Source organism: Sitophilus oryzae, unplaced genomic scaffold (assembly GCF_002938485.1).
Source record: "Sitophilus oryzae breed Bouriz unplaced genomic scaffold, Soryzae_2.0 scaffold_1440_pilon_pilon, whole genome shotgun sequence".
Taxonomy (NCBI): Eukaryota; Metazoa; Arthropoda; class Insecta; order Coleoptera; family Curculionidae; genus Sitophilus; species Sitophilus oryzae.
The window spans coordinates 4510605-4535022 of NW_022146105.1; the positions used below are offsets into that span (position 1 = coordinate 4510605).

The following is a 24418-nucleotide window of genomic DNA, read 5'->3' on the forward strand; positions in this document are numbered from 1 at the left end:
TGCCCAATTTTTAAAAATTTTATTGGACGGTCGGGATTTTATGGGTGTAGTTTGGGTAATAAAAGATAAGTCGGCTTCTTTTTGATTTTTACAGACACTATTTATTTTGCTCAAAGCTAGAAAGAGTGGGAACAAAGAAAGTTTCCATATTATTGTCACGAAAGATGGAGATTTTGGTCAAGTCACAGATTTTTTTTGATCATATTAATGGATTAAAAAGAGTAGAATAGGGAATCTTTGACTATACCAGTACGCTGTTAGATGTAAGCGAACTTTTAACCATCATCAAAAAAAAACTGCCCAAAAAAATGGTTGATAAAATCGACTTTCTAATCAAATCATGGTCTTTAAACCTTGAATGCTTTATATATTCTAAAAGTACATAAAATTTACTATAACTCCTGAAATTTTCATAATTTTATCTCTATGATTACCATTTTTCTAAGCGTTTTGAAAATGAGTAAAAAATATCCAAAAATGGGCGTTTATTATGAAAATTGGTGAACTGGCGTCATGTCACCGGTTTTGTTAAAACTAATGTTATTTACTAAAAAAAGCATAGAATAAAAAATATAGACCATTGTAGTCTTACAATAACACTAATGGATGTAAGGGACGTTTTAACCATCATCAAAAATAGCTGAAAAACAAGGGCCCAAAAAATAATTTTCTCACAATGCCAAGGAAACTTTCATATTTTTATAACTACGTTTGCTATTATATTGTAAAAAACAGCCAAAATGGGCAATTTTTGGACTTTTTTTATACATATACCTATGAAAATTGGTCGGGTCACCGATTTTGATGAAACTCTTGTTATTTGCTAATTAAAAGGCGTAGAATAAGGAAATGTCGCCCTTTTTGGTCTTTGAGTATGGTACTGGATATACATAAACGAACATTTAACTTTAGACCACAACATCAATTCAGAATGTGTTATATTGTATAGAATTTAATGCAGATAGTATTTATAAGTTCGAAAACCGGCTGGCATGCGGTGTAACGAGCAGATTTCTGTCAGTATTTAAAATTGCCTTTTGTATTCTGAAAAGTTGGAACTTTTGCGAATAGGAAAAGCATTTAATACATATGCCAAAGTGGTTCCTCTCCCTATGCTAAGTCGGCTCTCGTAATTACAAGTTGGAACAAGCTCCGCTCAAAAGTTGAAAGAATTCAATTGTAAACTGGCAAAACTGCCCTAATTTCCTTTAAACTTTTCGCGTTCTGTTTGCTTTTCGACATTTTGTTTTCCGAATTCTCACCCAACGCGATTATTTGTCATCTCCGTGTCGATTTTACTTCTAAATTTCATTTCAGGACGATGTTTTGTTTTCATTTGTCTTTGTTTAAATCGCCAGAGATAAGTAATTGTTCACAAATATTTCTCGAAATATAAATCGTTGGTTTTAACTCTGCTGTGAATTAGCTCCATGCTGTTTTGTTAATTTAAAATCGTGGAAAGATCTAAATTGGTTATAGTTCCTATAAATAACTGAACACTATGGCGCTGATACTTTAATAAGTTAGTTCTGTATGTAAATATACCGAGTGTCCAGCTGAGTGAACTTGAATAAAAATAAAAATCTTAACAAAAAAAATTAAATACTGTTTGATTATTTAAATTCAAAATATTTGACCCACGCCACTGATCTAGTCTTTTTTTAGGCCCCCCAAAACAGTAAATTTGACCGTCAATGCATTTGCAGAGTCGGAGCGGATTTTGCACGTGCCACTGCTTCTGCGGATCTAAAGAAACAATTCCGACAAAGTCTGAGATGCATTCTGCATTATTTTCTTCTTAAGACGGCAAATAAGGAGGAGTAAACTCTATAAACTAGAGGCTAGAGTACAGAGAAATAACAAATTTCAACGAAATCGTAACAAAAACCAAGAGAGGGTGTCCATAAGAACATTGTAGAAAGGGTTGATCATTTTTACCACTACTGTTTCTACTAACTCAATAATTTGTTGAGTTTATTTTAAAGAAAAATGAAGTTTACTACTCATAGTTTATTTTTATTAGAACTAATAGGTCTGGAATCTTGTTTTTGGCAAGTTACTCATACATTTTGAGGGATATGTGAAAATCTGGTGTGAGGAGGAAGTATTGAGGAGTTACTTTAGTAAAATTTTCCTGACAAAGCTTACTGATACAAGTTGAGATACCTATATGGAATAACTGTGACTGACTGGCTTTAATGCTTGTGGAAAATTCTGTCATATAGAGGAGTGAGTATTGAGGAGTTATTTTGTAGGAAAAATAAAATATGAGAAGCATGCATATTTTTTAATAAAAAATGATTAATTCTTTTTATGAATGTGATAAATAGCAAATTATTATCGTTAAAATATGAAAATTTAAAGTATACTTCGAAAACTATTATGAAGGGGGGCCTAGAAAAATATAGCTTCTGGACAAGAAGGTCCCTAGATCCGCCACTGAGCGGCTGCGCAGCTCAGCAAGCGCTTCTCTAACGCCAAACACACCTGATGAATTAGTCGTGTTACAACGTCGGTGCTGGTGTAGCCTCGGCCTTATTCATCTCCGGATTCCTCCGACTTTAAAAGGGTTGGAGTATCATATAAGAGCGAGTTTCGTAAAAATGATAACATGGATTCAGCGTTCGCCTTCTCTGTTCGGCTTAATTACTAGTTGTAGAGTGTTATTTGTTTCTGATGGCTTGGATAAATGAATTCTGTGACCGGTTATTGGGTTTTGAAGAATAAATTTTTCGTTTCGAACTTTTTATTACGTTCTTTGGTAAGTTTTAAGTATACAATTCTAATTCAAATATCATAAATAAAATAATTTGATTTATTTAAAATTTGAATTTCCTCCAAGAAATATCTTTGGATATCTTCTCAATATATGTTTCCTGAGATTTTATAAATCTAAAATTTTTATAAGATACATAACATTCTCACTTTTCTTTAGATTTTCGTATATTTTTTTCTCGCGAAAACAGATTTTTTTGCTTATAAAGCTGAAATTCCCTACGTGGTATCTATTTATTTAAATAAACCAGCTTTAGGTCTTTTGCCTCTTTGTTTGCCATGGCTTCTTGGAATAAACTGGATTTTGTACCTGCTTTTTTATATTTTGTGGATAGATTTTTGAGTGGAGAACTTTTTATATTATGCTTCCAAGCATAATGTAAAAAGCGCAATGTTTTTGAATGAAAATAGAATACTTCTTATGTGTTGCTTTTTTTAAATATAAACCAACTTTACAAAAAAAACATAAGTCTTTGGTAATGATGTCTTTATTATTCTGAGATTTAATACTGAGTATAGAATATATTATGTTTTAGGGATAAATATTCTGATTTTATTTCTTATGGGGGAAAATACCTTTACAAACATAATGTCTTAATAGAAATAAGTCACGTATGAAATTATATAAACCCTAATATAACGGGATATGAATGTTTTTGGCAACTAATGAGGAACATTACATACTAAGAATGATGCTAAAAATTGCTTCTTTGAGGTTTTACCATTATATTTTCCTTTGTATTGTTTGATATTTTAATGCAGGAAGAAAAAAACTTCTGTAGATTGCGTGATATGAGAATCATGGCCACGCCGCTTAATTTGGTATATCCTGTTCAAATTTTGTTCTTCTATTTTTATGTATTTTTCTTATATTTTTTCTGATTTTTGTACAGTACGCTTGAAATATTTCATTTTGTCATGCGACTGTACACCAGAATTACTCATTTTTGAATCTTTTAATCAGTTAATATGGTTTAGGTAAGTATGAAAATTGTACTTATACTATGGTATATTCATAGAATAGATATAAAAGCTCGCTAGGATATATGTATATTTCTTTCATTTCAAAAATACGGGAAATAAGCAAATATTCGATCATATTAAATGTGTCAAACGAGTAATGTGTCAATATAGAAATTTTCAAAATACGACTAACCTTGTTATAGATAATATTTAGGTAAATACATAGGGAAATGATGTAAAATAAATAAAATATGTGTGCTGAAGGCAAAGGTATTTGTGTCTTTTTTTGTAGGTTCTCAGTAGAGCTTTGTAAGTTTCGCAGGATGAACATCAAATATGAAATATGTGTCTCCTTTATTTTATTGAAAATTGAAATTTAGTTGCAAGGCAGATGAACAATTTTCAAACAGTTTTAATACTAAGAGATTGTCAATTTTGTTTCTTTAATACTAATTTCAGAGTTTTTAATAGTTAATTAGTAGTTTTAAATCTAAGAGTCGTCGTTTCTTGTACAAGAGCAAAAATATGTTATAATATTATAAACTAATTATTTTTTAAAATTTCTTGACTTCTCTATATAGGAATAAAAAATAGATAATATTTTCAATAGAAACTGTGAGTTTTGTTTCTGAAATACCAGTATTAGAATTTTTATGACAGCTGAAACATTAGGTATGCCAAATCTCGCACTTATTTCTCTATACAGGGCTAGAACTACATAAAATTTTCTGTAGAAACTGTAGTTTTTGTTCCATTTGTTACATTTTATGATAGCTGAAACTGACGTATGAAAAATCTTGTCATCAGAGTTGGCAGGATGAACAATTTTCAAATAATTTTATTAATATATTTTATAAAACAATATATAAAAGATAAAAGTTTTGTTTATTTAAATTTATTGAAGGGTAAAAGTTGCAAATGGTAATTCTATTTTTTTTTCTTTCAGTGATGCAGATCGTGGGCACTGAAGAGTGGTGTGGCCTGGTGCCGGGCATGCCTGCTCTCGGGCCACCATCCAGCCACCACCAGCGGTTATGGTAGGGACAGGGCGTGTGGCAGCAGCATCAGCGGCCGCCTGGCTGTGGCTGGTGGCCCTGGTGGGCGCTGCGGGCCTGCGGGGACCCGGCCCTGGTCCCGGCTCCGGCCCGCTCCTGGCGCAGTACCCTCGCGCAGGCGAGCCACAGCTGCGTCTCTCCCACATGGCCATCGATTACAAGACGCGCAGGATATACGTGGCTGGCGTGAACGTGCTCCTTCAGCTCGACACTAACCTCAATCTGGAACACTTTGTGGTCACGGGACCTAAGAATGATAGTCCTTTATGCCACCCGAAGGGATGCAACGATCCTGAGATCCCTTTGTCGCTCATGGACAACTACAATAAGGTGTTGCTGGTGGAGCCAGAGTCTCGAGCGCTTATATCGTGCGGGTCGTTGTACCAAGGCGCCTGTCATCGGTACAGACTGGGGAACATCAGTGCGGACGCTAGGTTCATCCCTATCAGCATCGCTGCGAACGACGCCAACGCATCCACTTATGCTTTCATCGGACCGAAAAGTTACAACCCTTGGGGTCGGCCAAACGTTCTTTACGTCGGAACTACGTTCACCAACAACGGGGAATATCGCCACGACGTCCCTGCGATCTCCAGTAGGGACTTGGATTCGTTAGACTTTGCGGAATATTCGTTTAGTAAACAGTCGTTGCTCAGTATCGACGTGAAATATAGGGACCACTTCATCGTGCAGTATATTTACGGTTTCAATGCCAGTGACTACGCTTATTTCGTGATCGTGCAGAAGCAGTCGCATTTGCCAGGCCAAGAAGAGCAAGGCTACGTCTCCAGACTAGCAAGGACCTGCATCAACGATCCTAACTATGATAGCTATACGGAAGTAACGCTGCAATGCGTCGATGCAGATCGGAAGTATAATTTAGTTCAGGACGCCAAAATAACAGCTGCAGGAGCTGAACTAGCGGCCGCTATGGGAATTGAAGTAGCTTCACCTGTCTTGGTTGCTGTTTTTAGACCAGCAAGAGGTATCACGAACGAACCTCAGAACCATTCAGCTCTCTGCATCTACTCTCTTCGAGACATAGAAAACAAGTTCATCGAAAACATCCATATGTGTTTCAATGGGAGCGTGAAATATCGAAATATGGGTTATATATCTGGACCCGTCCTGGACGGTAAATGTCCTGCAAGTGGTTCGGCTGGGAATATTCCGAATTTTTGTGGTGATGTAGGTTTGAAAATTAGTGGCGTTACACCAATAACAACAACTGCGGCGTTGACTTTCACTAATGTGTCGTTATCGGCGATTGCTACTGCGTCCACTGGTCGACACGTATTGGCGTTTTTGGGTACTACCGATGGTTACATCAAGAAAGTTCTTTTGAATGGCCCATCTCCACCAGAATATGAACAAGTTTTGGTTGATCCGGGAAACCCTATTCTTCCGGATACTACTCTTTCACCTACTGGAGATTACCTCTATGTTCTATCAGGATCAAAGGTAAGTCATTTTTGTAATATAGTCATATAAGGTGCTGTAGCATAATTGCGGTGCTGTAGCATAATTAGATTCATTGCGGTAATATGGCGATTATATACCAGATCTCTCGCTTGTTTTATATGAGCACAGAAAAAAGGATAACAGTAAAAAAAGTTCATTCTGGTAAAATTCTATATACAGGACTGAAAACTACATAAAATTTCCTATAGAGACTGAAATTTGTATTTCTCAAATACCAATATTATAGCTTTTATGATAGTTGAAAACTTAAGTACATATATGCCAAATTTTACACTCGTTTTTAGTACTGGAGCAGAAAACTGACCATCATTAAAAAAGTGATCTTTTGGCTAACCTTCTCTATACTGGACTGAAAACTAAATAAAATTTCTTCTAGAATCTGTAAGTTTTGTTTTTCACATGCCAATATTAGAATTTTTATGACAGCTGAAAACTTAGGTATGCTAAATCTCGCTCTTGATTCTTGTACTGGAGCAATTAAATAGCCTATAATATAAAAACTAATTGTTTTGCTAAACTTCTCTAGACAGGGCTAGAAACTGTATAAAATTTCTTATAGAAACTGTCAGTTTTATCTTTTAAATACTAATATTAAAATTTTTATAACAGCTGAAATCTTTGGTATGACAAATCTCGAACTCGTTTCTTGTACTGGAACAAATAAATCACCAATAATACCAAAACTAATCGTTTTGCTAAACTTTTCATACAGTATTAAAAACTATATGAAATGTCCTATAGAAACTGTCAGTTTTGTTTTTGAAATACCTATATTAGAATTTTTATGACAGCTGAAAATTTAGATATCCAAAATCTCGCTCTCAATTCTTGTACTGGAGCAATTAAATTGCCTATAATATAAAAACTAACTGTTTTGTAAACTTCTCTATACAGGACTAAAAACTATATAAAATTTCCTACAGAAACTGTCAGTTTTGTTTTTGAAATACCTATATTAGAATTTTTATGACAGCTGAAAATTTAGATATCCAAAATCTCGCTCTCAATTCTTGTACTGGAGCAATTAAATTGCCTATAATATAAAAACTAACTGTTTTGTAAACTTCTCTATACAGGACTAAAAACTATATAAAATTTCCTACAGAAACTGTCAGTTTTGTTTTTGAAATACCTATATTAGAATTTTTATGACAGCTGAAAATTTAGATATCCAAAATCTCACTCTCAATTCTTGTACTGGAGCAATTAAATTGCCTATAATATAAAAACTAACTGTTTTGTAAACTTCTCTATACAGGACTAAAAACTATATAAAATTTCCTACAGAAACTGTCAGTTTTGTTTTTGAAATACCTATATTAGAATTTTTATGACAGCTGAAAATTTAGATATCCAAAATCTCGCTCTCAATTCTTGTACTGGAGCAATTAAATTGCCTATAATATAAAAACTAACTGTTTTGTAAACTTCTCTATACAGGACTAAAAACTATATAAAATTTCCTACAGAAACTGTCAGTTTTGTTTTTGAAATACCTATATTAGAATTTTTATGACAGCTGAAAATTTAGATATCCAAAATCTCGCTCTCAATTCTTGTACTGGAGCAATTAAATTGCCTATAATATAAAAACTAACTGTTTTGTAAACTTCTCTATACAGGACTAAAAACTATATAAAATTTCCTACAGAAACTGTCAGTTTTGTTTTTGAAATACCTATATTAGAATTTTTATGACAGCTGATAACTAGGTATGCCAAATCCCGCATTCGTTTTCAGAAAACTATTTATTTTGTTAAACTTCTAAATACAGGACTGAAAACTGCTCTGGAGGTCGACTCTGGCAATGTATTTTTCAAGCCGTTCTTTAATGGCATTAAGCGAATATTATACGAGGCTAAAAAAGCAACTTCTATTGTTGCCCCATTAAATGTTTAGAATAAGCGCTGCGCTCTTCATTTTATTCTCTCATTTGTAAATTGGTAAATAATTCTGCATCGGCCTGGTAACCAGAATACGGAATTAATCTGCTAAAGTGCCCCGAGTAATTAATTTAAAACATCAAGTAGTAAAGTTGGGGTAAAAAGCTCTTTTGTTTCGAAGATGTCAGTTTGATGTTCATTTTGTTAGTGGCAACATACGGGAAACCAGTTAAATCTCATCTATATTCGCCAATTTAAACGCCAGTGACAAGTTCGTCATATTCAACTCTTTTTAACCGGTTTTCGGTTGTAATCGACGGTTCGTTAGTTAATTCGGTGTCATTATGTCGAAATATCTTCTGTCACATAACAATTTCCATAATTTCCACCAATCTCTGTGTTGCGAATTTTCGTAATTACTTTTACTCCAACTCTTCTTTTTAATTAATAATTATTCTCTGTCATAAAAGCGTTTTTAAACAGACTCCTATATTTGGTAGGCTCAAAAACTGGTTTAATATTCGTCTAATTCAAAACTAATTTGCCAAACGAAAAAAAATCTGACTAATCGCGAACTCTTCCCAGGAGACTTTACATGGAATTTTTCTTCAAAGTTTAATTAATATACTTCGAGCATCAAACACATACAGAGTGTGTTTGTATATGCTCTGTATATGCTCCGAAACTTGTAAGTTATAAAATTGCATGCGGCTGATTGTAATTAAAAAACTTTTAGACAAGTTTTCGCGTCAAGTTTTTTACGTTTAATATTGTAGCTTTGTTTCAGAAGTTTAGTTTTCTAAATTTCCATTATGAAGATCTCGAAAGTTGTTAAGATTTTCGTTTGAGTTGCGAATTTATTTCGAAACCAACAATGTAATTTTAAAGGATGGCTTTTTTAATAATCACATAAGTTGAAATTGACAGGTTTTTTGAACTTAAAGAGTTAAATTAAATGCATAAATGATAATGTCACGAAGCAGCAGTAATGTTTTACTACATAGCCAGTCATTACGCATACCATCAGGAAATTTATGACATTTATTTATTCAGAATTGTTCTGTGGATGCGGTTATTTATTATATTCAAACAATGCAATATTATCTGAGTAATTGTTATGTCTGACGGTTTTTAACAATAACAAAGAACTAAACTGTTTTCATAATATTTAATATTAGAACTTTTATCAATATGAGGTCACATCTCATGGACTTATTAAGCAAAACACATATCAAATATTTGAAATTTACAACCTTACCCTTCCCATCAATATAGCATTTTCCCAGGATCATTATCTATATTTTTTATATATTTTATCTTTTGTTTGTTTCATATACACTGAAAAATAATCCTGACATACCTACTTCAAGGGGATTTTCGATATATTCTTCGATTTAACATGTTTTATTAGTATTTAAGTTCAACTTTTCATATTCATTTAGCTAATCTATTACATGGTTTATGTAGCCTAATAAAAACAGGACATTTTCTGCACAGTACGAAACGAGTACACACCTTACTTAATCTGTTTTTACTGGAGTATCGCATGTTGTTTTTGTCATAAATTTTTATTAAACTTACTTTAAGAAACTTATTTATCGATTGGGAAAAAATGACAAAACCCTTCCTTTTTTCTATGTCTATAAATTTACTTTCCCAGCCTTTATTTGCACTGTCGTAAATTACTGTGCACTTTTTTATTTCGGAAACATTAATTATTATGCGAGATGACATAAGGCGAAGCTTAGAAAATTTACTTTGAATATATAGTTTTAAAGTAATTAAGTAATAAGTTTTGGTTGAAAAGAAATTATTTTTCTATCTTCACATTTTTTTAATATTTATTTTCAGGTTTCAAAAATAAATGTAGAACATTGTAGCACTTACACAAATTGTTCTACATGTTTGGAGTCAAAGGATCCGTATTGTGGTTGGTGTTCCTTAGAGAAAAGGTAAGAAATTGTACTGCATAATCAAATTAAAATAATAAGAGTGACTATATTCTTACATGTCCAACGCCCTAAAGTTTTATTTTTAGATAAGTCCATTTCATTTAACTGTTTCATTAGTCTATGCTTCGTAAGGTTTTTTTTTCAAAGAGGACTTAATTTAACTACTCCACATTTTCAAATAAAGGAGTGACAAATGAATGGGAATAATTAGTGTTAGAAATATCTTTTGTATTAGATCCTTTGCCACGGAAAAAATCAACTTCCCCTCATTAACTACCATAAGTTTGGAGTGATTGATGTTGACGAGTGGGAACAAAACATAAATAAACTCTAAAAAACATCGAGGCAAGATATTTTTAGACGGCTGTCACAGAGCAAGCATATCGCGGGGTGTTCCTCTACGATAACACTCCTTTTAGATAGTGATCGGTTGTTTCAAAAACCGTTCACGCACTTGAAACCTGACGAAAATAAAATTTGAAATCCTTTAAATGAGTATTTATGTCTGAATAAATATTCTTCCAGGGATAAGATTTATTAGATAAGACATTCATGCTTCAGTGTTATACATCTAGTTAATAATAGTTATAAAAATACAATATTTTCAGGTGCACTGTTCGTAGTGCTTGTCAGAAAGCTTCGCACAGCGCTCCAAGATGGCTGTCTTTAGGCACAGGTCAGCAATGCATCGACTTCGAGCAGGTCCTTCCAGAGAGAATACCCATCAACCAGATGACCACAGTGCGCCTCACCATTAGAACTTTACCAGAACTGCCGTACGGTGCTAAGTACAAGTGTGTTTTTGGCTCTTCTGATCCCATCGATGCTCAAGTAACGGAGTTCGGACTGAGTTGTCCCACTCCAGATGTGTCCAGAAGGCCGAAGATTCCTCCCAAGATGGACCACATTCTTGTTCCTCTCAGTGTGAGGTCGTCGGAAACGAATAAGGACTTTGTGTCCAGGAACTTTGCGTACTACGATTGTGGGAGGCACGCCACGTGTGGGGAGTGCGTCAGGTCCAAATGGGCTTGTAATTGGTGTGTTTATGAGAATAAGTGTACTGATAACGCATCTGTTTGTCAAAGGAATATCATCAGTGGAGAAAATGTGAGTATATAACTATACATTATATAATTATTTAACTGGATTGTTATTAAAATAGCTCTTATATTGGAAAAAATACTAAAAACTATTAGTCCAGGAGGCAGTGAAGATTTTCGGTACTTATTTTCCCAGTCAGCAAAACACTGATAGAATTATTCGGTATGTTGTTCTAAGCAAATTTCAAATATATGTAGAGGGTTGGTTTTCCGATGGGTTGAGGCGGATAATGCGTTAGAAAGTACGAATATATTTAAATTTTAGTCAGACTCACAAATTGTCATTTAAATCATCCAAACAAACTGTTATATTATATTCACCGACTGGAAAAATAAATACAAAAAAAATCACTGCTGGACTGTATCAGGAAGTCCTTAAATATTAAGATTCTATCCTGAAAAAAAAGATAAGCATTATAAAAACTACTAAAAGATATTATTTATTATAGAGTATTATATAAGATTATTTTATGCCTCAACGTTTCGTACAAGAATTTTTTAATGATCCATTACATTATATTTTGGGGTATCAAGAAGTTATTAATTTAAATAAAAAAATAATTTACCAACGACAATACTTTTTTACGTATGGAAATGACATGCAAGAGTTTTGAATGCATTCGGTATTTTTTAACGATAATGGATCAGACTCTTGAGAAATATTCTTTTTATTTTTCATTTGACCAGAAACTTTTGTATATAAGCATCATTTGTGACTTTGTTGATGGTTCTGGGAATAAATTGTTAAGATAACGGGTTATATGTAATATTTCTGTGGAGTCTTTATAGTTCTGAAGTTAAGCATTTCGAATGCAATTTTCTTTTTTTTTAGAATCCGGTGGCTTTACCCAATCACGGTTACGCATACTGTCCCCAGTTCAAAAAACGGGATGTGATCTTACTGCCAAATAACGTTCTAAAAGATATCGTTTTCGAAGTGAAGAATCTTCCTCATCCTCAGGCGGGCCATATCGGCTTCCAATGTATAGTAGTCATAGAGGGTGCCACAATGTTAGTTCCTGCAAGAGTAGATAATGAAAAATATATCGTTTGTGATAAAACAACCGTAAGTTTATGTTAAGCATTTAATTATTTGTTAGTTCATCAGAAAAATAATCATATGTATTAAAATACTTAAATTTGTTTGGTGTTTTTGAGTCAAATATTTTTTTTATTGACTTTATCGATCGTACAAAACTCGCTCATATATAAATTTTAATTAAAAATCAATTTATTCCTATTTATGGATACTTTAGGACTCCAGTATTTTATATTGAGTCATTTAACCAACAGAAAATATATTTTAAGATATAATTTATTTTTAATCGCCCAGTATATAATTTTCAATTTTAAATTCACTTTCTTGCTGTATTAAAAATCAATTTTAGGATATGTTGGGGCTCCAGAAAGTATATTTTAAGATATATTTAATTTAAACGCCCAGTATATAGTTGGGCAGGCGATTTTAAATTCCGAGTTTTTGATTTTTCTGTTTGCCTCGAATTGAAAATAAGACCTTTAGAATTCTATTGTGCTTCCAAATATATGTTTTTTAATATAACTCTGTGGCCAATGTTTCGTGTTTTGTATCGAGGCCGCAATAATACCTCAAATTTTAAGTTTCGAGAACTAAAGCCCCGTACAACCTTTACAAAGAACTTCTCCGACTTTTTATGTGTATATCGCGAACGATATACTGCTCGTATTTTTGTAAAAATGCCTTGCACTTACGCCTTTTAAACATCATATATTTTCGCTTTTTATTTTAAATGCCACAAGAGATTGCATTGAGCCCATCGTCTTGAACAAATGTCTTTGGTGTGTTGTGAGCTTTAAATTATTGAGTAAACATTTTCAGTATTCCTATGAAGCTAATGAAGGTGAACACGAAGCTAGCGTTAGAGTAGTTTGGAACAGAAATCATCATATAGATTCAATAAACGTGATACTGTATAAATGTGATATCTTAGGATCGCACAGGGAGCATGCCGATTGTTCTTTGTGCGTCACAAGGAACTCCAAATACAACTGTACTTGGTGTGGCAACTCATGTCAATATTTCGAGACTTGTATGCATGTTCCTCATATAGAATGTCCCAGGCCCAGGATTGATATAGTAAGTCCCATTCAAGTAAAACTAAAACATGTATATCCAAACCATATATATTTCAGATCAAACCTTTGAGTGGTCCTATCGAAGGCGGCACTCTATTAACAATAGAAGGGAGTAATTTAGGTTTAAAACAAGAAGATGTGCAGGGGAAAATTAGAATAGGGGATGTCCCGTGTAAATTAGTAAATTACGAAGTGTCAGTTCGCATTCAGTGTGTCACAGGCCCTTCCAGGAGAGAGCATACAGCTCCGATAGTTGTTGGGAACGAAGCAGGATATACCGAATCATCCGTAGAGTTCAGTTATCAGGATATCAGGTTAACAGGAATTTATCCAGCTATGGGTCCTCAAAGTGGAGGGACTTTGCTAGCTATCAGTGGAAAATATCTAAACATCGGCTCAGAAATAACGGCTTATTTAGACGATAATATATGCGCAGTTAACTTGACTCAAGCCTCCAGTGGTAGACTGACTTGTATAACATCCAAAGCCCAGAGTGCAGCTAATATATACAAGCTCACGCTGAGTATAGATGGTGCGAATCGTACTTTAGAAGGAAACCCTTTCAATTACACTCAAGACCCTACAATTATGGAGATAAAACCTCTGAACAGTTTTGTATCTGGTGGCAAAATGATTTTTGTCCACGGTACAAATTTGGACAGCATACAAAAACCAGAAATGGAGGTTTATTCTTATCACGAACCTAACGTTCCTATTAATAGTACTGTTTGTACTGTTTTGAGCTCAACACAGATGGAGTGCCCTAGTCCAGCGGTTAATAGAATATTCGAAAGTTACAATAGCAAGTCTAAGAGGTCTTTAAGAAAACCTGAGGCCATAAAAGTAAGTTGGTAATTCTAAACCTTTGTTTTTCTATAATCATTAATTTTACAGATGAAGGAGCCAAAGTTATCACTGAAAATAGGCTTCGTCATGGACAATGTCCAGTCAGTCCGAAACTTGGAGAAACATTTTCCAAACTTGAGGTCGTCCATTTTATACGTAGAAGATCCGATTTTTATTGAATTTCCTAATCAGATTAAGTTATATAAAGGTGATACTTTGGTTATTGAGGGAGAGAACTTGAACGCTGCTAGTGACGAGGCAGACGTGGTGGTCACTATTGGTACTAAACCGTGCAATGTAACTAGTCTTGCTATGTCGCAGTTGGTATGTTCACCTCCAGAACTTCAACCAAGTGATACTGACGAAGATGGGATAAAGGTACTCTTATTCTTTATTTAACCTTATTTTTAAACGGTTTAATGTTTTTCTTTCTAGACTGATATGAACCTTCCATTGGTTGTTGTAAGGGTAGGAAAAAGCTTAAGGTTCCCCATAGGATATTTGAAGTATGACCTGTACAAAACCCTGGCATTTCCACCCGAAGCGATAATTCTGATAGCCGTCGGTGTTATTTTGTTCGCGTTTTTCTCTGTCGCCGTTGTGGTCGTCTATCGGAGGAAATCGACTCAAGCAGAACGGGAATATAAACGGATCCAGATCCAAATGGACACGCTGGAGAGCAACGTTAGGTCTGAATGCAAATTAGGTAAATATATCTATCGCTCCCGCCATACGACTGACTGACTAAATTCGATTCAAGTTTTTTTCAGAACAATGACAACAGAAAAAAAATTATTATCTTCATTTTATATAAACGTTTACAACGAAAATATTACAAAATATACCGTTTATTGTATATTGACGGTATATTTTTAGTTGTCGGTTTCTAAACCAACTTGAATCCGATTTTTTTCGACCATACCGTAGCAATATCAAACACAGATGCAAAAGCTTTCTTTTCAGCTTTCGCAGAGCTCCAAACCGACATGACGGACCTGACAGCTGATTTGGAAAATTCTGGAATTCCTACTCTGGATCACACCACATACATTATGAAGGTTTTCTTTCCAGGGGTTAGCGATCATCCAATCCTAAATGCGCTTAAGGTAAAAGACATAATTATATTTTTTTACGTGTTAACATGTAATTAAATAAATAATAAATACCAAGGAGGCGGCTACTTGTTAATATGAAAGTTGTATGAGTTTTTCGCTGGAAATAATTAAAAGCCAGGCAAAAGAAAATTATAGGAACGTCAGGAATGTTATAATTTAACGGAATTACTACAATCATCAGTCCCAAATGACACTGTTTAGGCTGGAAAAAGAATGTTTGATGAATATTCAGCTTGCATGATTTTAGAATACAGCTACTGTTTTTTCTCTTTGTTTTTATTGAATAACAAGTTTTATCTTTAAAACATTTCATGAAATTACTGATTCGTGGAGACCTCTTGCTGATGACCACATGAGGCTCCTGTTTTCCTGCTAATTACGTAAAAACATGTGTTTAATGCAAATACGTTTTAATAAAATATACGGAGAGTACCGCTTAAATTCCTGTCCCGATGTTGAAGGATGGCTATAGAATGTCAATGCATTTCCTACATAAGTCTATCCTTGTTCGGGAGGAGGTTTTCTGCGCTTGCTCGATCTGTAAGCACTTTGATTGGACAGTTCCAAATCATATGATATCTTTTGTTTTGGTTTTATTTATTTTAAGTTGAGGTTAAAGACGTTCTAATAATTGAATTAAAATCTTTCGAAAAATTGGAAGTTTTTTGTTAAATATTCTGAAATCAAATAAGTTTGATAATGTAACATTATGCGCATATTTATCAATTGAGATTGATAAATTTGATGATTGATTTTAATCGTATCCAACATGTTATGGCAAAACACTTTTTCAACCAAAAGTTTTCAGATATCTTCGATTTAGTTATTTTCGAATGTTTATTTTGTTTATATCTATTACAAACTCAAGGAGCAACAGTTTTTTACAAGTAGTGTTAATTTTGATGCTGGTGCAATACTTCTACTTGTTAAAATAAGTTTATTATAAATATTACAGACATTTAAAAAAAATAGGCTATGGAATAGGTATATAAAAATTATTTTATATCTGTCTCACAATGGGGGGCTCCTAGTAGCGTAATAGGTATCTGCAGTGCGATTCTGTAAACATTTCCCTGTCTAGTGACTCATCAATCGTATACAAATAGCATAGGCTCGATAGGAAATTTCTTGCTACAGAGCTTACAGAATCCCATTGCTGATTTCTAAAATTCTTTTTCTAGATAGGCTTCCCGCATCGTAAAAACTCCTATTTTATGGTATGTAATTAGTATTCTGAAGGTATTAAAATATTTTAATATCAATATAGTTTTTCACTGAAACTCGAGTTAAATCTTAATATACATTATTCATATTGTCGTTTTAGAGATTGTGCTTTTATACTTACTATTATGAAAATTTACTGAATAAAATATATAGTTGCAATCCTTTTTACTGAACTCCTTAATTTCTTGTTTTATGAGGGGATAATTTTTGCTTATTTAGGTACTAATTTTAATTAGGCCATTTTTAATGAACTCATTTATATTTATATCATATCGTTCTAAGTAGACTTTGTTGTGTTAGACAATTATTATTAAATAAAACGAATGAAAAAAAGTCACAGGTACAATATTTTTTTTAAATTCAAAAAATAATTTAGTAAAACCACAATTATTAAGAAATTGTCTTAAAAACTTCGTAGTACAAATTGCATATCTATTTCACTTTTTTTAAAATTCAAAAAATAATTTAGTAAAACCTCAATTAAGGAACTGTCTTAAAAACTTTGTAGTACAAATTGCATATCTATTTCACTCGACTTAAAAATTGCAGCAAAACAAAGTATAACAGTACATTTTTACTGTCTATTGTTTCTTTTACTGCCCATGGTATTTATGATCAATAATCAACATCAGTCCTGGTTTAAAATAAGTAATTCTTTATTATTAACATATTTTTTATTAAACAAATATAACGTACATATAAGTTTATACATAAATCAAGCTAGATACAAAAAATATAATTATTTACATTGTTGCATTGTAAATACTCTTTTATATTATGAAAAAAAACAATAATAATTTACAATAAGACAGTCTGTGTGTAACTGTGTAAGCATTATAATTAGCCTTATGTGGTCTCTATTTTTAGTCTTTACATTATAATGTCTTTTTTATTTTAAAATAGTAAGACTAAATATAATGCTTTTAACAATTATTGATTTTTGAATAAAATTAGTTTCGTATATTTTTGTCTTATATTAACATCCCTTTTATTTCTGATTTTGCTTTCATGAAACAAACGAACATCGAGAAAAATTTCTATTATTAATTTGGTTAGTTGGCTTCTACCACACAAAAAGCAGTAGCCCATTCGCATTGTTCTATTAATTAAACTACAGGAAAAGTCTTTAAAACTAAATCACAAAATTGTCAATAAACGCACAAAGATTAAAATACAAACGAAAACACAGTACACGTGGAAAACACAGAAAGTTAGAGAAAACACTAATGACACTAATGGCTACTGCCCAAGTCCAAACTGAAAACAAAATAGACGGTCTAAACAAAATCCACGCCGACGACGCGTCCAAAAATAAATCGATAACCCATCTCGACACCATTCGGCCAATAGAAAAGTAGCATTTCGGCGCATGTGCATTACATCCAGCTACTGAACAAGGATGGACTTATGTCAAACTCGATCTTCTGTCCTTCAATCCTGGGACATAAATTCTCTCATTGCTCTTATGGGGAGGCCGCGGTATATGTAAATTTAAATGTATTTGGTTTAATGTATTCCAGATATTATGCCTGGCGCATTCGCCATTTCGGTAAATAATACCCTTGTTTATAAGCATAATACTATCTTAATATGACAATTTTATAAACTAAACATTTATAACAGACAGTTTTACATTTATTTAATCATTACAAAGCTTATTAATATATCTTGATTAAGACACGATTTTCTAATGCTTTATAATAGTTATTATTTTACACAATTAACTTTAAATAAATGAGTTGGACTATATCGGTAAAATAAATTTAAATATCTATTTTTAGGTACGACTGAATGGTCCCAAAACCAATTACGATGCAGCCATGTTACAGTTTGAACAATTAATAAATAATAAGTATTTTATTTTAACGTTTATAGATATATTAGAAAACCAGAAGTCCTTTAATATTAGGAATAAGTAAGGAAACAATTTTATTTTGTACTAGAGCAATCAAAAAAACCATTTGTTTCAGGGTAAATGTAGCGTCACTATTAATGGTTGTTTTAATGGACAAAATGGAATATGCTACAGATATTTTAAAGTGTTTGTTACTGCGATTAATAGATAAGTCTGTAAATACGAAATATCCTCAGTTGATGTTAAGACGGACGGAGAGCGTAGTAGAAAAAATGTTAACTAATTGGATGGCCTTATGCATGTACCATTATTTAAAAGAGTACGCAGGTTCCTCGTTGTTTTTGTTATTCAAAGCCATTAAACATCAAATTGAAAAGGGTCTTGTCGACGCCATCACTCACGATGCGAGGTATTCTCTGTCAGAAGAAAGGCTGCTAAGAGAAAATGTCGAACACAGTACAGTGGTGAGTTATTTTCTTTTGTAAATATTATTTTCCGGTATTAAAGTAAATATTTTTACTATTTCAGACTCTTCATATCGTTCAGGACGATTTAGATGAAAAAATCCAATGCAAAGTGTTAGACTGTGATACTGTCAGTCAAGTCAAATCAAAAATCTTAGATGCTCTGTTCAAAAACACTCCGTTTTCGTTAAGGCCATCCATCCATGAAGTTGATTTAGGTAAGCTCCTTTTTTAAACATTTTTTAATAACCCTTATCTGAAGTTTTAATATTTCCGTCAGAGTGGAGGCATGGAAGGGGTGGTCATCTAACTCTCCAGGATGAAGACCTCACAACCAAAACTATCGGAGGCTGGAAGAAACTGAATACTTTGGCACATTACGGAGTGAAGGAGAGTGCTGTTATGTCGTTAATTTCGCGACAAAACGACAGTTTTAACAACTGTAAACAGCCGTGCCATACCTGTGTGTCTGGCATGTACTTAAACAACTCCCAGACACCTATTTTTGCTCATACCAACGGAGATGTCGAAGCACCAAATCATCCGAGGGTGTTTCATTTAATAAAACCTGTAGAAGACCACCAGTTTCCCAACAACAAAATTTTAGAACGGACTCACAAAGCCATACCGGAAATATTCCTCACCAGGCTTCTTTCAACCAAAGGCACTATCCAGAAATTCGTTGACGATTTCTTCATGACGATTTTAACTGTCAATGAAGCCCTACCGCCAGCTGTTAAGTGGTTGTTTGACCTGCTAGACGAGGCAGCGAGAAAATACGGAATTCAAGACCCTGAAGTAGTTTACGCGTGGAAATCAAACAGTCTTCCATTAAGGTTTTGGGTGAACTTTATCAAAAACCCCGATTTTATTTTTGACATCAACAAGACCAACACTTTGGACTCCTGTCTGTCAGTTATAGCTCAAACTTTTATGGACGCTTGTTCCACGACAGAGCATCGCCTTGGAAAGGATTCACCTTCAAACAAATTACTTTTTGCCAAGGTAAACAAACCTCTTAATACTTTTTTATCTTGGTTATTTTAAACTTTTTTTTTCCTAGGATATCCCGAGGTATAGAGATATGGTAGCTCAGTTTTATTCAGATGTAGCTATGCTGCCTGTTATAACCGACCAAGAAATGGGCTCTGCAATGCAACAACTGTCAGCTCAACAGGCTGAGGAATTCGACACTATGGCTGCTCTAAAAGAACTCTACATGTACGTCACGAAATATCGGGATCCTGTAAGTGTTTTTATTAATAATTTTTTAACCAAAAATATATATCTATTCAATTCTTTTTTTTTTCAGTTACTGGAAGCATTGTCAACAGATCCGGTTTGCTGGAGATTGAACCTGGCTCAGAAGCTGGATAGTGTAGCCTATACACTTGGAGGCGAGGAAACATCTGGCTGCTGACCACATGAGTCACCTGATCCGCTGCTGCCTCTACATTTGGCGCCCTGATAGCACTTTCGACACACACATGCTTTTGTTGACAGCGACAGTACTTTCTACTCTAGCGACTTAGTTATAGTCGTAGCAGTCCTTAACCATAAAACATTTAAACGCGTTTCGATTCTATAGTAGTTTAAGAAATCAGCGTTTATTTTAGATCAATTGATTATAGTTATATTTCACGCTCTACAGGGAAGCATATGTGACTTTTCTTTATAATTAGCTAATTTGTCTTTATTGAATAAAGTTTTTTTTAAAATACATTTAATGACATTACGGAAGCGAGGGGTGGTGACCACATGAGTCTCCTGTTCTCCTAAAGATTACCTTAAAAAAAATTGTGTTGTGTTTGGTACATTTTCCATATATTTGACCTGGCGCATTCGCCATTTCGGTAAATAAAAGTGATTAATATGAGGTACCTATTTTATAAATTAAACAAAAAAAAGTCACATAATGCTCTTGTCTTTCGAACGTCTTACAAAAATCTGAAACGCAGTTTTTTTATGTAGTCAATGACAAGCTCAGGTTTATCACAGATTTGTTTTAATCGTTCCAAATTTTTAAAGAAAGATAATAATAGTGTCGGTGTTAAGGGAAAATATAATTTTGTTTTATTTTAATTTGATTTGTACAGTAAAGGGTATAAGGTTTTTGTTTGCCCTATTCAGAAAAAATTTATAACATTATATGGGGTCTTATATTTTTAGCAAAGTATTAAATTAAAGCGCATGGTTATTTTTTGACGCTCTCTATATATTCCGTCCATTTTGCTTTACAGACAGTAAAGTGTTAGAATTCTCTTAAATAAGAATATATAACATCACTCACTTTCAATCATCAAATTTGTAAAACTTACCCTTTATCACGATCACCCAGATATTTTATTGCTATATAGTGTAAAAACGATGTCATTGACTGTATATACTTCAAATTTTGACTATATTAGATGTAATTATACCCTAAGCTGTACTTTGTTGTTTGTCATGCCTGTCTAAAAGGATATATGTATTTCAGGATACTGAGTCAAGTGAACCGAAACTAAACATAAGAACGTAGTAAAGCAAAGAACAAAACAGAAAATACAGTAAAATATTGCAGAATTATAAAAATAATATGTTTTACAGTCATTTTGCAGCTTCTAATATACAAGTTGCTTTCATCGAGGTTGTTCTTTGCTTGAGTACGTTTTACGTGAGGTTTGCTCGCTGGGCTCGGTGCAATTAGTAAACTCCCTCTGTTGACAAAAAATTGGCACGTGTGTGCGGTCGAGCGCGTGTTATTTTCTGTGATATGGCGCATGGTCAGGTGACTGTCTATTGGATGCGTACTTACCCTCCAGCGGTCACTAGTTTCCTTCCTGAGTGCCTCGCTATGCTGATGGGACGTGACTTGGACAGTGTTTTTTGCGCAACTAGAATGAAGTGTATGCCACTGATTATAATAGCGCACTTTTGTTCGGTCCGGTTAGCCTAGTTTTTAAGTAGATATTATAGACATTGATTCTATACTGGACGTCTGCTGGCACCACCCAAATACCCCCCATTCTGTCTTGGATCTTAATAGATATTTATTCCATACACTAATAGAAGTAATAGTTATTTCAGAAACTACTATTTTATTTTCAGAAATTTTTTATGTTTTATCACCATAAAGAGAGGAAAGCTTATTTGGGTAGTGAAAAATGACAACCAATATATACGTGTATCTGACTGATGTTTGAATTCACATTTAGTCGTACTTTTTTAATGTTATTTCGACAGTTTCTCCGCAGTATTAGCATCAAATGAGTGTCTAAATCACATGCAATTGCTGAATATATAACATAGTAAGGAAACTGTTGTGGAAAAATGTCAATTTCTATGTAAAAATATACTCTATCAAGTTATAAATATTTATGCATTTTTAGTTTAATTTCTGAATTGATTTTTATCATATTATTCTCTAAGTAATTGCATGTGAAACTATGCATTCAAAGAATATTTATATAAACAGGCGCTTTTTGTCACTACTGTAATTAAACAAAGTGGAATTCCTTAGTTTGTAATGCTGACATTCAAAAAAAAAGGGCTTCAATATTTCAAACGATTCAAACTGTTTTATTTTAAGGATATAGTGACTTGCATAGTAGTATCATAGAGTATGTTTAGGTAGATAGATTTAATGGGAATTACACTTTCTTAAAGTACAGTTTAAGCGTGTCAATTTCTATGTACATATTAGATGATCAGGCCTTCATGCTTTAAATAAAGAAAAAAACTTTTTAAATACTATTTATTAAAAGAAAGTTTATACTGTGAAGGCTTTGTCGTTATTATTTTTTAAAATTATTAGATAGGTCTCGGTCTGTCACCTGATTATGTAAGAAGAGGTTTGACACAAGGATTCTTTATGTTATCAACATATTTCTTTCTCGTCTCTCAAATTAAAAAATCTCTCAAACTTACATGATATTTGTTATCTGATCTTTGTTTTCTTTTGTAAATATATAAAATGTGCATATAGATTATTATAACGGATTTATAAAAGTGTTTATAAATTAAGCCTACATTCATCGATATTATCTAGATTGTGTTAGAAAAATTATTTTTAAAATTTACTCATGTACATGTAGTTGAGGCCTCGTTGCAATGCAGGTTTTACTTGATCTACAATCTCGTATATATTTTTTATTAACTATTTGCTGATAAACAGAGTTGTTCTAATCTAAAAAGCGTTCCAATGAGGCCGTCAAATTTTTATAATAAATATCGATGTCTCAACTTAAAATATTAAATAAATTTTAAAGAAAAAATAATTAGATAAAACACACAGACTGTAAAATCATTATAATTCGTTTTTTGGTTTTTATTTCACTTTCCTTAAGTAACTTAGCAGCTTTGACTTCTCTTTAATATTTTTCGTAATGTGATCGTGAATTAAAGCTTTTTATATAAAATGTATTGTTTAGTGATATTTTTTTACTCTATTAAACATGTATTCCAGATTTAAAAGTTTGTTTTATTCCAATTTCCCTCTCCTTATTATCTCTTAAAATACAAGACATTAAAAAAGAAGTCTATATACATTACATTGTAGTAGAATTGATTGATAGATAATACTCCTTAAAAAGTAAAAAGTGCGTTAATAATAGACGTAGTTCTGATTTTCATGAAAAAAAATATCATTTAGAAATGGAATTAACTAAACTATTCTTTATATGAAATGCGTCAAACATGTAAATTTTGATCAAGAAGTGAACAAAATTCAAAACATTGTACTTACCTTCAAACTTTTTAAAAATAAACAATCCTTTAATAAAAGAATTTAAATACTATTGTGCTGTCAAAAATAATTCCGACCTTCTTGACAAAATGGCGAAGGCGAGTTTTTTAAAAATACATTTTTTTAAAAAATAATTAATTTAAAATACATGACCAACGAGCTCGAAGAGTTAGATTTATCTTGAAAAACGTAAATAACTCAAAAACTAAGAAAAAAATGCCTACATTTTTTATGCCATTCGATAGAGAATTAAAAGCTCTATCTCTACGCAGTGTTTCAGCTCTATCAGAGATACTTTAATTTTTCGGGTACGAAAAAGGTAAGGCAACCCACTTTGCTAAATTTTGCCCGAAAAATTAAAGTATCTCTGATAGAGCTGAAACTCTGCATAGAGATAGAGCTTTTAATTCTCTATCAAATGACATAAAAAAATGTAGGTATTTTTTTCCTAGAAAAAAAGTTATTAAGGGTTAAAGTTTGTCAACGAGGTCGAATCGTTAGAGATAGCATATATTGCGGAAAAAAATCGCAGCAGTCAATTTCTAGCACTATTTATTATTACGGGCATCACATTAGACCATTTCAAAATAAATTTAGTTTACTATATGTACATTTTTACTATATAGAGTGGTCTTGAAATATTTAAGTTCCAAAATATGTTACCATTAGAAGAATAAAAATTAATATTAACAAACATAGTAATATTTTATATATAGATTGCTAAATTTATTTGACTATTATTTATTTTATTTTTGCTATGCAGAGTGGTCTTAAAATATTTAATTCCTATAATGTCTTATTATTAGAAAACCAATAATTATTCTTAACAAATGTGGTGTACGTGTACTGTTTTATATACTATGAGA

At 32.8% G+C, this 24418-nt stretch overlaps 1 protein-coding gene across 3 annotated transcripts; it reads left to right on the forward strand.

The window, feature by feature from the left end:
* Window positions 1-2513: 2513 nt before the first annotated feature.
* Window positions 2514-23281, forward strand: LOC115876861 (plexin-B). 3 transcript variants are annotated; one of them, XM_030892857.1, is made up of 16 exons: window positions 2514-2761; window positions 4685-6254; window positions 10010-10110; window positions 10719-11217; window positions 12043-12276; window positions 13069-13326; window positions 13383-14168; window positions 14220-14549; window positions 14607-14877; window positions 15123-15277; window positions 18292-18425; window positions 18481-18829; window positions 18894-19047; window positions 19092-19834; window positions 19893-20075; window positions 20142-23281. In XM_030892857.1, exons 2-16 carry the CDS (start codon window positions 4773-4775, stop codon window positions 20247-20249), a joined length of 5787 nt encoding a protein of 1928 aa, XP_030748717.1. In that variant the 5' UTR covers window positions 2514-2761; window positions 4685-4772; the 3' UTR covers window positions 20250-23281. The 3 variants fall into 3 exon arrangements, with proteins under 3 accessions (XP_030748717.1, XP_030748718.1, XP_030748719.1); XM_030892858.1 differs by having other exon boundaries at window positions 15135-15277; XM_030892859.1 differs by having other exon boundaries at window positions 15135-15277; window positions 19110-19834.
* The last annotated feature ends 1137 nt before the right edge of the window (window positions 23282-24418 follow it).

What these genes read in the sequence shown, in the direction of transcription:
- LOC115876861 (XM_030892857.1), top strand. Translation starts at nt 4,773, where the DNA reads ATGGTAGGGACAGGGCGTGTGGCAGCAGCATCAGCGGCCGCCTGGCTG. An exon ending in GAAAACCTGAGGCCATAAAA is followed by an intron (nt 14,169 to 14,219) that starts GTAAGTTGGTAA and finishes TTAATTTTACAG; the next exon opens with ATGAAGGAGCCAAAGTTATC. An exon ending in CTGACGAAGATGGGATAAAG is followed by an intron (nt 14,550 to 14,606) that starts GTACTCTTATTC and finishes TTTTCTTTCTAG; the next exon opens with ACTGATATGAACCTTCCATT.